Genomic DNA, 14,941 nt, shown 5'->3' with positions numbered 1-14,941 from the left:
CCTGAGAAGGGCAGAGGAAGCCGGTGCTCCGTGCCATGGGCTTGAGGTGTCATGCTTTGCAGGAGGACGTGAGACAGACAGAGTGAGTCCTTCGTCCCATGAGCCCCGTGTGCCGAGGGGTCTTGTGGGACAGTCATCGCGTGGCCGTGTAACGGGAGGTGAAGGGGACGAGATGGAGAGGGATGCACTTGACTCTTGAGCCCTTAGTGCCTGCCTGACGTGGGGTTGTTGGAGGGGGGCTGTGGCAGGCTGGACACTTCCAGCGAAGCCTGGATCCCTCTGCCCAGCTCCCGGGGAAGCTCCTGGGTCAGGGAGGGTAAGATGCCTGTGGGTTGTGCCTAACGAAGTAGGCCGTGCCAGGAGAGAGCCTGGCTTGCTGAGATGCAGCGATGTCCTTAGCCGCTGCAAAGCATTCAGGAGAGGGGGGGCCTGATTGCCATGATCCACTGCCCCCCCAGAGCCCTGCCGCAGTGCCCAAGCTGCTGCACCCACATGCCACGGAGAAGTGGGGGGCCGGGGACCCCGGGGGAGGTGGCAGGGAGGGAAGGAGGGTTGCACTTCTCCATGCCCTGGCTGTAGCATGCAGCCCCGCTTGGCTGGCTGAGTGCCAGCTGTCACAGCCTGGGTATCCGGCACAGATTAAGGGCTTCTTTTTAATCGTGCAAAGGAGGAAGTGAGAGAGCCTGGGGCAAGCTTCCCCAGATCGCTGCCAGGAGCCTGCGGGCGCCTTGGTGGGGGTGCAGGCTTGCCAGGCCCCCTCTTGGGATCCCTGCTGGCCCAGGCCGAACCCCTCCAGGAAGCGCCAAGAGCTGGTCCCGCAATTCCCCCCCCCGCCCCAGCCGGTGTTTCATGTAGGGCAAGTGCCAGTTCCAGGTGGCTAAAAATAAGTCCTTGGCTCTGCTTCGTGCTCGTGTGGGAGGGAAGGAGGTTAGCTTCCCCCCTCCCGCAGCATGTCCCGTGTGCCCGTCTGTGTGTCCCTAGGGCTGGCATTCCCCCCCCCCCCCCTTCCCCCGGGGAGCTGAAGGTGTAGCCTGGCCCTTGCCCACCTCAGACGCTGTGGCGGCGAGGCTGGGCCCTGCGGTGCGCGGAGGGAAGGACGAGAGGCTTCCCTCGCGCATCACAGGCTATGTCCGAGCTGTCAGAAACCCCTGCGTTCCCCCCAACCCATAGGATTTAGGCACCTCTGATTTTCCTTGGCAAAAACCCTGCACTATTGTCTAGTGTCCCCGGGCTGAGGGGCATGCCCCAGGTCGGGTGGGGAGTCTGGGAACCCCTGGTTCTTGTGTCCGAGGCGAACAGCCTGTCTCCGTGCCTGGTTTAGGAGCTGGCTCGGACCCAACTTGGTGTGACCGCCAGCGCCTTTGGCTCTGGGGCCAAGAAAAGGGGTCTGCGTCTGCGGGCTTGTCCTGACCGATGCTCCTATCCTCTCTGAGCGAGGAGCGCAGGGGAGCTTGCATGATAGTGTGTTACGTGGGCTGTCGGCACCCCACAGCAAGAGCCCAGAGGTCTCTGCAGGACTCTTCCCCACTCCAGGCTGTGTCACCCTCAGCTGGCCCGCGAGCCAAGTGTGGACATCCGGAGAGCAGCCTGCCGTGCCGCGTGTGCACTTGCACATGTGTGCAGTACACGCGAGGAGGCCGGAAGGCAGCTCGGGGCCATCCCAGCTCGCGGGCTGGCTGCCGGCCACCCTGTTCCACCCAGCCGGCGATTCCAGAGCATGCTCTTTGCACTTGCAAAGCCGTGGTGCAAAGCTCCCCGGATGCAACCTCCGTGGTTAAACACGATTTCCCCTCCGCGTTGTTCTGGGTCCAGCTATTCTTGAGGGCTTCTGTGGGCTTTGCAAACCTGTGCAGCACAGCCCCCACTGCCAACTGTTGGAAATCTGGGCCCGCGAGCAATGTTTGCCTCATTTATCTGTGCATTAGTGTCTTCCTTCACCCCATGGCCTCTCCGCCAGCCCCCCGCTTGTCAAGGACTGAGCGCCCCCTCCCTGCAGACAGCCCAGAGAAAGGGGCCATTGGGTAGGAATTAGAGCCACTAGATTGAGGCGCTTGCGCCTGGCAGAAGGGCAGGCCGCCCTGCGGGGCCGGAGCGTGTCTCCCGCGTGTCCCGCTAACATACTTGTGAATGAAGGAATATTGCACCCGGGAGCAATGTTTACCCACGGAGCATTTTTTTTGCTGCTACAGAGCCCGTCTTGTTCTCTTTGGGGAGCGCGAGAGCGCAAGGGGGGGGGGAGGCGAATGGCTTTGGATGATGGCATGATGCAGACACATCCGAAGGATCCTGCCTTAAAGGCGGGCTGCATCCCGCGCGCCCCTGGGGATTGCATTCCTAGCGAGCTCGCGGAGGCGGGGTGAGCCACCAGCATGCTTGCTTGCCAGCTCTGCCGGGCTGTCTGGAAACCGCTGTTCCACCTCCTCTCCCCTTGGCCCAGGCCTGTGTCCGGCCCTGCTCTGCAACCGGTACCCAGAACCCCTCGGCCGCGCCAGCACCTCACGGTCCCAACCCCCCCCCACCCCATGCCAGCTTTGTGCGGCTCCTGGCAAGTTCAAGGCCCCTCAAATAACAGGCCTGGGTTTGGAAGGACCAGCCCACGCTGGGCCAGGGCCTCTGGCAGGCCTTTTGGGGGGCTCAGCAGGGCATCGGCTTCCATGTGCTGACCTGTTGCAGCAATGTGTGGGGGGAATCCCTCGCCGCTGCTCAACTTCATCAGAGCCAAGGTTTTACCCTGTAGAGGAGGCCTGATCCTGCCCCGGGGGTGGCAAGGACCCCTTTACACATGTTTCTCCACTGCGGAAAATGTGGGCAGCTGGAACAATTCCAGCTGAATAGCGCAGCGAAAGGAGCCCGGGTCCATCACCAACACGTGGTCCCAGGGCTGTTCATGGCCCAGGAGGTGAGGGCCTGTGCACACGCGTGTGCTTTGCTTTGCTGCAAGGACTTGGGCTGAAAGGAACTGTTAGAGCAGCGACTCAACCAGGGGAGCTGTGAGATCCTTTGATGGGGGGCCGCGGGGTCCTGGGCAATGGGTTTGCCCCGGGGCAGAAGCCCCCTGTGTGCTCACATTGCCCTTCGCATTGGGGTTTAGTGCCACTTTTCAATGATGCAGTCCCGGGGACAGCTGGTCCGATGCACTTTGTGATAGACTGGTAGTATCCCATCAAATTTATCCCAGGACAGTGCATGGATGTCTGCACTTTGTCTCAGGATAAAATGGCTTTTCCCAGGAGAAAGGCCATGTCCATTTGTAGCATGAGGCATGCAAACAGCTATGGGCGATCACGAGATGAACCCGGAGGTTTCACATAGGAGTCACTGGCATCAAAGCTGCCTGCCCGGGCGTGGGCTGGCCAAGGTCCCTGCAATGGCCGAGTTGCTCTAGTGTTTGTCCGTAGTCAAATACCGAGTGAAAGCAAAGTGCCGGCATTTTCTAGGGGACTCTCCAGTTCATTGAGGGGGCATAGAAAGACGGAGATTTGCTGTGTTGGATCATCTGGTCTGGATTCCTGCAGAGGCGGTGGGTCAGCACTGGGCTCTCCGGGCTCTGTCAGCGGAGCTGCCTCTTGCTGTGGTCCAAACACCTCCCAGGGCCGCCCGCGTTGGGGTACTTGGTCTGGCGGGTCCCCGGATCGAGGGCTGCGGGTGTTAGGGCCACGAGTCAGAGAGCGGTGCGGCTGGAAGGGAGCTCTGGAGGTCGCATCCAGTCCAACCCCTGCCTGAGGCAGGATCAGCCCTGTCCAAAGCAGCCCAGACAAACCCGTTGCCCAACCTCGTAGCAAAACTACCATCCACCCTGATGCGCCACCAGACATCGCACCCGAACCCAGAGAAAGCAGGGGGACCAACATCCTGCTGCTGTTAATATATTCTCAAGATATCCCAGGCAGAGGCTATGCCACCCCCTCCGTCTGTACCAGTCTGAAACTCCTTGCTGACCCCATTGCAGCATCAGTCTGGGCTCAAGACCCTCTAGTCAGGACCCTCCGGGTTTAACTCCCAGCAGGAGCATTGGCACCGCCCAGTCCCCACCCCAGCCTGGGCTGCAGCCAACACCCAGTGCTTCTGAGGAAGGCCTAAAAACCCATGACACGTGGCTGTGGGATGGGGGGACTCCCTTCCAGCAGAGCCCAGAAGCCAGGGAAATTCCTAAAGTAGAGCAAAGGCATCGCTACGCCCGGATCATCCCTGTGCATCCTCTCCCTGACACCTCCAGGGAAGGGATGTCCGCACCTTCCAGGGGCATCTTGTTTGCTGCCTTCCTGCCCTGACAGCAAAGAGGTTTTTCCTGGTCTTCGTGTGTCTGTGTCCAGGATTGACCCCGCGTCCCCGGAACAGAGCTGACTCAGGCTGCATGGTCCCTGTGAAATGCTCTTGTGGGTGCGGGGGCTGGAGAAACCACAGGGCCATGCTCAGAGATGTGTAAATACAGTCAGAAAGCATTCAGTGCCCCATAGTGCACGGGAACACTGAGTCAGGATGATTGAGCAACGCAGCCGAGGGGACACAAGAGCCAGAGAGACTTGGCTGAGATGTCTCTTCCTGATGTGATGGAGTCTGTGGCTCAGAGTGGGCCCACCCTGCTCCAGAGGCTTGCACCGCTCGACCAGCTGCCCGGCTCCACCCCAGAAGTGGCTGCAGTCCAATGTATCTGTGCTGTCTCCGACGCACTCAGGGGAGGGTCTCTCAGGTACTCCGTCTAAGGCAGGAGGTTTGTAAGCCTTGTCCCGGGGCACGTGGCCCAAGTCCGAGCTGGCCAGTGTCTGCCCTGACCTCTGCCCCGGCCAGCTGTCTCACCCACCCCCCGGCATTGAGCAACACTGCTCTTGCTCAACACCGTCCATGCATGCGTGTTGCATGCCAGGGGCACACTTCGCAGGGGCGTAAAAATTGCAACATCCCCCTTGGATCTGTGTGCGTGGCTGGCAGGAGGCGGCTGGTCATAGTCCACGTGTGCTGCCCTCCTGACTCAGCTGGGCTCAGCTCTTCCCCTTCCCTTTGCCCATATGCCCACCTTTGGCAGGCATATCATGCCCATAGCAGAGGGGGTGGCAGGCCCATAACGAGCAGGGCAGGGGCCACTTAATTAAGTAAGGTGTCCAGGACTCCCAGTGTGTTTCCTAGTGGGGTCTGGAGCCCTGGGGCTTAGCTGCATGGGGCCCTGGGACTCTTCTGGCTTCCCCAGGCCCCACATCCAGACCGGACCCACTGCTTTGGCCTCCACAGAGCTTGGAGAAGGGGCTTCCCCATGCTCATTCTGACCCCCTTGCGTGGCTTTAACAGCCCGCGGGGTCGGGAGAGTCAAGAGGGGGTGGGGGGCCGGCCGAGGCTCCCCAGGGAGGTATGTTCCGGCGTTTTGTGATCTGCACAGCTTCCTCCTCCCTGGTGAGCACGAGGGGTTAAAAATAGGTTCTTGCTATAACCCAGCCGGGAGGAAATCTGGGCTTAGCTGAGGCTGCGGGAAGGAGCCGAAAATAATAATAGTGCTAATAAGCCCCCAGCCCCCCTCCCGCCTCAGTCCCCGGATCCCTGCACAAAGGAACAGCTCGGAAAACAAAAGCCTTTGAGGAGCCTAATGCGTTCCAGCTGTGACAACACAGCCCTGGCGCTGCGGCTCCGCCGCCTGGCCCAGCTCAAGGGCCAGCGTAGGGGGGTGCTCTGCACCCCGGGTTGGACCTGGACCCTTCTTGGGCTTGCTGCGTGGGTCCCCTGGCTGAGATCCACGGTGGGGCGAGTGCAAAGCAGGAGAGACCGACTGCCCTGGGGTGGGGGGGTGATGGAGGCTGGAGAGGAGAGGGGTCTTGCCCAAGGTCCACGAGTCCATCGGTGGCAGAGTTGGAAGGGGTCCCCAGGGCTGTGAAGGCCCAAAGGGCGCCTGCCTTGCCCTGTTCCATGCATGTCACTGGGCGCGGGCAGCATACGGCCCCTCTCGAGCTGCGACAGATGGGGAAGGGCGAGGAGGACCCATCCCAGGCCCCCACAACAGCCTTCCCTGCCAGGGAGAGCTGCACCACGGGCTTTGAGCATTCAGGAGTGAAGCCTGCTGCTGCAGGGCTTACTCTTGGCTTCTCTGAGGCTAGAGGGGCTTGCGGGCCCCCCACTACCCCAGTCCCAGGGTGGGAAACACCCTCCCATCCCAGCTGGCACCAGGGCATCATCCTTCATCCCAGGACTTTGGGAGCTGAGACCTGAACCCCTGCTGCAGGGAGAAGTGCTGGGTGCGGCACCCTGGGCTCTTGCAGGTGGCGGGGGGGCAGATTTGGGGGGCATTGGGAGTATCTGTCTGTCTTGTGACCCCTGTCATGGGCCTGGCCACAAGGCCCATCTCTCTCCCTTCTGCACACTGGTCCCATGACTGACCCACGTTTCACCAAAGTGGGGCTGTGCGTGTTCACGTGTCCCCTTCTCCGTGTCTGCTGTCAGGAGTTGATAGAGCTTAGCCTTGGCACTACAGGGGTGCGCTGGGGTCCAGGATCAGGCCACATCTAGGGAGTAGAGTCCTTCCCCCAGTTGGTGTCAGGCCCCCCTTCCTCGCTCCCTGCCCACAGCTGCCCTCCTGGACCCACATGTCTCTGAGCCAGGGTGAGAGGGGTGCCACGGAGGGCAGGGCCATATGCTGGGGAGGCATCGCTAGCAGCTGAGACCTCGCCAAGCTCGTGCCACTGCCCGCCCCCCGGTCCCAGCTCTAATGGCCCCCGTGCCCCCACGCAGACGTGGAGCAGATGGCGATCGACTGGCTCACGGGGAACTTCTACTTCGTGGATGACATCGACGACCGGATCTTCGTGTGCAACAAGAATGGGGACACGTGTGTCACGCTGCTTGACCTGGAGCTGTACAACCCCAAGGGCATCGTGCTGGACCCCACCATGGGGTAAGGGCTGGGGTGGGGATGGGGGCGGGGGAAGCTGCTGGCTGCCTGTGGCCAGCTGGATTGCAAGCAGGAGGCATGAGGAACTGGCCCAGCTGGGCTCCAGCCGTGGCAGCAGCAGGTGGAGTTGCCCGGGGCTGCACTGAGCCAGCCTCAGCTGGGAACTGCTGTCTGCAGAGCCGGCTGCCCACCTGCCCTGGGCTGGTGACCCCGTTGCAGCCAGGCCAAGCAGCGACAGCTGACAGCCGGCAGGAAGAGCCGCATGGCCATGTGCAAACGCACGCCTGGCTGCACGTGTGTATGGTGTGCATGTGTTGCAAGAGTCTGCCCGGAGCTGTGTGGGCAGCGTGGGAGGCTGTGTGTGAGCATCTGTGTGTGAGCACAAGCCCTGGCGTGCATGTGTGTGTGAGAGCCCCAGCCCCCATGCTCAGGCATGCAAGCACGAGCCCATGAGCCTAAGCACGTGAGTCCATGTGTGAGCAGGAGCCTGTGTTGCTGGGCATGCGTGACTCCATGCACATGTGTTGGTGTGGGTGTGCCAGTGTGAGCACGGCCGTGTGCTGTGTTCTCACCCCTGCTTCCTCCTCCCCCTACCATTGCCTCGCAGGAAAGTCTTCTTCACGGACTACGGGCAGATCCCCAAGGTGGAGCGCTGCGACATGGACGGGCAGAACCGTACCAAGCTGGTGGACAGCAAGATCGTCTTCCCCCACGGCATCACGCTGGACCTGGTCAGCCGGCTCGTCTACTGGGCCGATGCCTACCTGGACTACATTGAGGTGGTGGACTATGAGGGCAAGAACCGGCACACCATCATCCAGGGCATCTTGGTGAGTGGGACAAAGCCGGATGGGGCCCCTGGGTCCCAGTGCGCCTGGTGCTGTACATGCCGATAGTGCTTGTGTCTGTCTCGGGGCTGATCTGGATGCAGGACTTGGGGCTCACACATGCCCCTGCTGCCCCCCCCGGCTCCAACCCCACTTCCCTACGCCAGGCTCACACAAGGATGTTGCGAGGGCAGAGCAGGGGGCAGTGACTCGCATGGCCGCCCTAATGCCAACGAGTGGGGTGGAGCATGGGGGCATGTCTAATCCCATCACCCCCGACAGATCGAACACCTCTATGGCCTGACGGTCTTCGAGAACTACCTCTATGCCACCAACTCGGACAATGCCAACACCCAGCAGAAGACCAGCGTCATCCGGGTGAACCGCTTCAACAGCACCGACTACCATGTGATCACACGCGTGGACAGGGGCGGTGCCCTGCACATCTACCACCAGCGCCGCCAGCCCACGGGTAGGTCCCCAGGCATGGGGTGGAGGACACCCGCAGACTCACCTTGGTGGGGAGGGGCTCGGACCAGGGCACAATGCTCCTGTCTTGGTTTGCACGGGTGGGAGGCATCCTCAGAGGCTCCTTCGGCCAGGTCGGGGGTCCCTGCTGCCCCCTTCCTCCAGGCTGAGACCCCCAGTGGAGTGCTGTACTGGGCAAGATGTAGCCCCTGCCCCCAGGAGCTCTGAGAGCAGTGGGGTCACCAGGTTGTGACCTCTGTGCCTGGCTCTGCTGTGACCCCAGCCCCACCCTCCCTGCACCCCCCTAAGTGCTCTGAGCACAGTGGAGGGGGCCCGTCTGCCCACCCCTTGCCCCGGCTTGCTGTGGGGGCGCAAGCACTGACCCCAGGGCTTGTCTGTCTACCAGTGCGGAGCCACGCCTGTGAGACCGACCAGTTTGGCAAGCCCGGGGGCTGCTCTGACATCTGCCTGCTGGGCAACAGCCACAAGACACGGACATGGCGCTGCCGCTCTGGCTTCAGCCTGGGCAGCGATGGGAAATCCTGCAAGAGTGAGTGGGGCTAGGGGCAGCGCATAAACCTGGTGCCACCCTGTGGCTTGGGGCCTGCCGGGGGGTGGGGTGGGGGGAAAGCATCGCGGGCTGGGAGAGCGGGTCGTGAGTCACCAGCTGTTGCTTCACTTCCCCTGTCTCACATGCTGGCTGCAATCAGCACAATGGGGATTCAGCAAGATTTGCTGACTGGGAGTTTCGCTGGGGCCATGGGGCACGGGACCAGGCCTCAGGCATGGCCACCTGGCTATAGCACTCCAGCGCTGTGGCTGGCACCGGGGCTGGCTCTGGCCCGCACGAGCTGGGGGGTCCCCGGAGCCAGGCTGATCAGGCAGCAGCAGAGAGGGTCCTTGCCCCTCTCGGTGCCCAGCGGTACCAAGATGCACCAGCCCTGGGAGTCGGGCCGGGGGGCTTGGTACACTGATTGTCCCCACAGCCCCAGCCTCGCTAAGCTGCTCCTGGGGCTGGACCGGGTGGGACGAAGGGGGCTGCAGGCTGACCCCCACTCCCTACCCCCAGAGCCGGAGCATGAGCTGTTCCTGGTCTACGGGAAGGGCCGGCCAGGCATCATCCGGGGCATGGACATGAGTGCCAAGGTACCCGATGAGCATATGATCCCCATTGAGAACCTCATGAACCCCCGTGCCCTGGACTTCCATGGTGAGAATGGCTTCATCTACTTCGCCGACACCACCAGCTACCTTATCGGGCGCCAGAAGATCGACGGCACTGAGCGCGAGACCATCCTGAAGGACGGTGCGGCTGGTGGTGGGGCAGCGGGGTCTGGGGCCTGGGGTTGGATCCTGCCTGAGCCTCAAGGAGAGGCGACTGCTGGAAGTGGTGCGGGTACTAGCTGCAGGAGGCCCAGGCCCTGCTCACAAGCCAGCCATTCCCACCCCCCCCCCACAGGCATCCACAACGTGGAGGGCATTGCTGTGGACTGGATGGGCAACAACCTGTACTGGACGGACGACGGCCCCAAGAAAACCATCAGCGTGGCCCGACTGGAGAAGGCGGCTCAGACCCGCAAGACGCTCATCGAGGGCAAGATGACCCACCCCCGCGCCATCGTGGTGGACCCCCTCAATGGGTAGGAGCAGGGGGTGGGGGTCCTGTTCTTCCCCTGCGTAGGTGGCACTGCTGGGGGGGTGGTCTTTGGATGGGCCCCGTGACTTAGGGCTCGGTCCCCCTCCAGGTGGATGTACTGGACGGACTGGGAAGAGGACCCCAAGGACAGCAAGCGGGGCAAGATCGAGCGGGCCTGGATGGACGGCTCCAACCGCAACATCTTCATCACCTCCAAGACCATCCTGTGGCCGAACGGCCTGAGCCTCGACATCCCCGGCAAGATCCTCTACTGGGTGGACGCATTCTACGACCGCATCGAGATGGTGTACCTCAATGGCACCGAGCGCAAGGCGAGCCTGAGGCCCGCTACGTGCCTTCTCTCCCCTTCCCTCCAGCCCCGCGCAGCCTCGGGTTGAGCCGCCTGCCCTGTGCTGGGTCCAGGCATCCCCTGCCCTGCCGTGGCCTTGGTCATGTCACCTAGTGCTGGGGTTGCTACTTGCCATGCCCAGCTCCTGCAGGCAGGGAGGAGGGGGCAACTGCTCCCCTCAGGCCCTTTCCAGGCCCCCACAGCCGAGACTCCAGTGCATGCAGTCGCCCCAGGGCTCCTCTCCTCCTGCCCTCCACCCTGCTCCCAGCCCTGTCTGGGGGGGCTCCCCGGGCCCGCGCCCCCCGAGCCTCCCCCGAGCCGCTGTCTCCCCCCGATACAGATCGTGTACGAGGGGCCAGAGCTGAACCACGCATTCGGGCTGTGTCACTACAGCACCTTCCTCTTCTGGACCGAGTACCGCAGCGGCAGCATCTACCGCCTGGACCAGGCCAGCAAGGCCGTGAGCCTGCTGCGCAATGAGCGCCCGCCCATCTTCGAGATCCGCATGTATGATGCACAGCAGCAGCAAGGTGCCTGGGCCTGGGGGGCGCGGTGCAGTAGCGGGGGGTTGGGGGCAGACAGGGGCAGGTGTTGGGGGTCAGGGAGCCATGCCCCCTGTGCTCACCCCTGCTTCCTGGCCACAGTGGGCTCCAACAGCTGCCGTGTGAACAACGGGGGCTGCAGCAGCCTGTGCCTGGCAGTGCCGCAGGGCCGGCACTGCGCCTGCGCTGAGGACCAGATCCTGGGGGCTGACTCGGTCACCTGCCAAGGTAGGTGTTTCTGCTGTCTTGTGCCTCAGTTTCCCCCCCTCCCCTGCTTCTCTGTGTGTGGATCCCAGTGTGGAGCCAGGACTCCTGGGTTCTGCCCAGCTCTGGGCCCTGCTCAGCCCTGGGTCCGCTGCCCCGATGCTTCTCCCTTGGGTCAGCGCATCCCCCCACCCAACCATGTCGCTGGTTCCCCGACACCTGGGGTCTTGCACCCCCCTGAAGGCTGGGACCCTGGGTTGGGTGTGAGCGTTGTGCACTCCCCTTGCACAGGTGTGACACACATGCCTGCATTCAGAACCCAGGCATCCGGGACATACCCACACTCAGAACCCAGACATTTGGGGGACACACTCATGACGCACATAGAACCCAGGTGTCCAGGATGCTCGCGCGTGCACACACACACACACGTATATATGTCCAGGGCACACACAGACTCCTAACATACCCACGCACACAACCGAGGCGAGCACACACCCATACACAGAACCTGTGTCTGGGACACATTCACACACACAATCCAGGCACCTGGGGAATGGACACATACAGAGCCCAGGTGGGCACACGCACATGCACACCCACACACTGCTGGCAACTGGGGGACATGCGCATGCCCACACACACAGAACCCACGTATCCAAGATACATACACATGCATACACAGAATCCAGGTGCCTGGGGGATGTACACACACCCACAACCCGGGCATCCGGGACACACATGCTCACACACACACAACCCAGATGTCTGACACACACACACATGCACACACACAGTGTACCCACACACGCAGAACCCAGGCATCTGGGACATGGACAGAGAACAGTTGTCCAGGACCCCCACGTGCAGACCCCAGGCCTCCCTGCCCCACGCCTGGGTTGCTCCGGTGGTGCTCAGCCTATGCTCTTGCCCTGTGCAGCCAACCCATCCTACGTGCCGCCGCCCCAGTGCCAGCCGGGTGAATTTGCCTGCAAGAACAGCCGCTGCATCCAGGAGCGCTGGAAGTGCGACGGTGACAATGACTGCCTGGACAACAGCGATGAGGCTCCTGAGCTCTGCTGTGCGTAGCTGCTGGGATAGGAAGTGGGGGGCGCTGCTCCGGGCTCTGCGCCTTGGTTTTCCCCATCTGCAGCATGGGACTAATTCCTCTGGGTTGGGAGTCTGGTTGCGGGGGGAGCTCAGGTCTCTGGGTCCTTATTCCCGTCCCCCACCCCAGACCAGCACACCTGCCCCTCTGATCGCTTCAAGTGTGAGAACAACCGGTGCATCCCCAACCGCTGGCTCTGCGATGGCGACAACGACTGTGGCAACAACGAGGATGAGTCCAACTCTACCTGCTCTGGTGAGGGCCCCCCCATGCGCGTGTGTCCTGGACACCTGGGTTCTGCGTGTGCATGTTCTCCAGCTTGATCCGGGGGGCCAGGCCTAAGGGGGCTCACCCCACCTATGTCTTGCCCCCACCCCCACAGCTCGCACCTGCCCCCCGAACCAGTTCTCCTGTGCCAGTGGCCGCTGCATCCCCATCTCCTGGACCTGCGACCTGGACGATGACTGCGGTGACCGATCCGACGAGTCGGCCTCCTGCGGTGAGCAGCAAGCAGGGGCTTGAGCGGGGTGCAGTAAGGAGACTTGCATGGGGGCAGGGACTGAGACCTGGGGTTGTAAAGGGGCACGTGGGGCAGAGAACAAGGCCCCTGAGGTGGCGGGATCCCTTGGAGCTGGGGGCTTGGCACTGAGGCTGCCCCTGTGCCCCCTCAGCCTACCCTACCTGCTTCCCACTGACCCAGTTCACCTGCAACAACGGGCGCTGCATCAACATCAACTGGCGCTGCGACAACGGTGAGTGCCCCTGCTGCACACGTGCCTGCATGCATGCCCACACGGCCGGCCCGGGGCCGGATCAGAAGCAGGGAGATACTGCCCTGGGGGTCAGGAGGGCAGGGGCTTTTGGGTAAGAGCCAGGGGAGAGGATTTGCTGCACATACCCCCCTCCCTGAGCTAATTTGCAAACAGATGTTCAAAGTTAATGAGCAGGGGGCATTTTTGTGCCCTGGAGGCCCAGGAGAGAGGAGCTCCCCTATCCCGGGCGGCTTGCAGGGGTGGAAGCAGCTTTGGAGATTGTTGGTTTTGGGGGGGAGGGGTTTGCACATGCTCAGTTTAAAGGGGATGTAGGGATTGGGACCAAAACCGGAAGCCCCTCGCAGCTGCCCACATCCTGCCCCCCACATCTGTAGCCAGGGACATGCGTGTAGCCCCACGTGGCTGCCCCCCGACCCCAGGGAGAGGGGAACAAGCTCCGTCTGCTGCTTCTGATCTCTAGCCCAGGCCACCCCCCGCCCGTGTCCGTCTCGTGTCCGTGTCCATGTGCTGTCCGTGTCATGTGTGTGGCTGCCCCGCCGGCGGTGCCGTGTGCTCGTGCGTGTCCGTGCTGTGTCCTCACGTGTCCTCTTCCCCGTCTCTTGGCTGGTTTCTGTGTTTCAGAGAAGGATTGTGGGGATGGCTCTGACGAAAAGAACTGTCCAAAGTCTGCCGGTTAGTGCATAGATCACCATGTGCCCCCCGCCCCCCAAATGGGCCGGCACGGCGCTGCCACGCTCCCCCGGGCCCGCGTGGCCGCCCACTGGCAATGGCACTTCCCCTACTGCCTCACTGCTCCGTGCTCAGGGGCGTTTGCCCCCCTGCCCCTGGGCCTGGCTGCCCTCTTTGGGGCGCCCTTGCTCCCAGGGGGTGGGTGGTGCTGGTGGTCAGGCATGATGGTGGGTCCACGGCCAGTGCCAGCATCTTGGCGCAGCCCGCGGCTCCTGTCTGCTGGGCACGGAGGAGATGGGAAGGGGAGGCAGGGCCTGAGATAGCTGGTGTTGGGCCTGGTCCACGGGATAGTGATGCACATGTACATGTGTGCACGCATATGCGCACGCACACACACACACACACACACAAACAAACATATATGTGGATGCCTGCGCATACAATCAAACACACACACCCACACCTCCAGGCATCTAGGGGACACACACACACACACACACACACACACACACAACACACTGAACTCAATGGACCCCATGTTTCCAAGACATACGCACAGAAACCAGGCATCTGGGACACACACGCATACATACACCCCCCAGATGTCCAGGACATGTACACACCCCCCAAAACAAACCCCATGCACAGGATCCAAAGCATCCCACATGAACACACAACTTGGGCATTTGGGACACGCATATACACACAAATACACGCACAACCCAAGCATTTGGAGGACATGCACACAGAATCCAGGCATCTGAGATGCACGCACACACAACCAGGCAGGCATCCAGGACACATTCACCCAACCCACATGTCCAGGACATACCCACACACACAGAAAGGATCCAAAGCATCCCACATGAACACACAACTTGGGCATTTGGGACACGCATATACACACAAATACACGCACAACCCAAGCATTTGGAGGACATGCACACAGAATCCAGGCATCTGAGATGCACGCACACACAACCAGGCAGGCATCCAGGACACATTCACCCAACCCACATGTCCAGGACATACCCACACACACAGAAACCAGGCATCCCATGCACACATGCACACACTTCCCCCTCCCTTGCCTTAGCTGTGCAGTGAGGTCAGGGGAACCCCAGGCTGGGGCCAGGGCCCATCAGGCTGTAGGGTGCACGTGACTTTAGTGGGGGGGTAAAGCAGAACCCCCCCTCTTCCAAAGCACCATCCCGCCAGCACCCTAGGGCCGTCCCCTGGCTTCAGGCATTTCAGGGACCCTGTCCCCCTGCCCGGCACATGTGTGATCCTGGAACATGCATGTCCCCTTGCACATGTGAACCCTCCTGTCACTGGGGAGCACAGGCGATACTTTCTATTCCAGGGGGGAGGATTATGAGGGACGTTGTGGTAGCAGCAGCTCCGCAGGGACATTACAGGGATCAGGCCCCTACCCCAACCCAAGAGGGGAAACTGAGGCAGGAGCTGCCATTGCCAGTGCTCCCAGGCCAAGCC

General features: G+C 62.0%; 1 protein-coding gene across 1 annotated transcript in view; it reads left to right on the top strand.

Annotated features, from left to right (window-relative positions):
• Positions 1–14,941, top strand: part of LRP1 (LDL receptor related protein 1) — a gene marked incomplete at its 5' end in the record, with an annotated part of 92,779 nt that overhangs the window by 27,174 nt on the left and 50,664 nt on the right. Inside the window, 15 exon segments of the mRNA XM_014526103.2 lie at positions 6,712–6,874; positions 7,479–7,701; positions 7,981–8,170; positions 8,573–8,716; positions 9,236–9,472; positions 9,626–9,806; positions 9,912–10,134; positions 10,492–10,681; positions 10,796–10,921; positions 11,838–11,978; positions 12,135–12,260; positions 12,388–12,504; positions 12,677–12,757; positions 13,400–13,450; positions 14,544–14,550. Of these exon segments, the coding sequence (XP_014381589.1) occupies positions 6,712–6,874; positions 7,479–7,701; positions 7,981–8,170; positions 8,573–8,716; positions 9,236–9,472; positions 9,626–9,806; positions 9,912–10,134; positions 10,492–10,681; positions 10,796–10,921; positions 11,838–11,978; positions 12,135–12,260; positions 12,388–12,504; positions 12,677–12,757; positions 13,400–13,450; positions 14,544–14,550 (2,200 nt within the window).

The sequence above is a fragment of the Alligator sinensis genome, unplaced genomic scaffold (assembly GCF_000455745.1).
Source record: "Alligator sinensis unplaced genomic scaffold, ASM45574v1 scaffold265_1, whole genome shotgun sequence".
In the NCBI taxonomy this organism is placed as follows: Eukaryota; Metazoa; Chordata; order Crocodylia; family Alligatoridae; genus Alligator; species Alligator sinensis.
The sequence above is the reverse complement of the archived record's forward strand: the minus strand, read 5'-3'. Positions and strand labels throughout refer to the sequence as shown.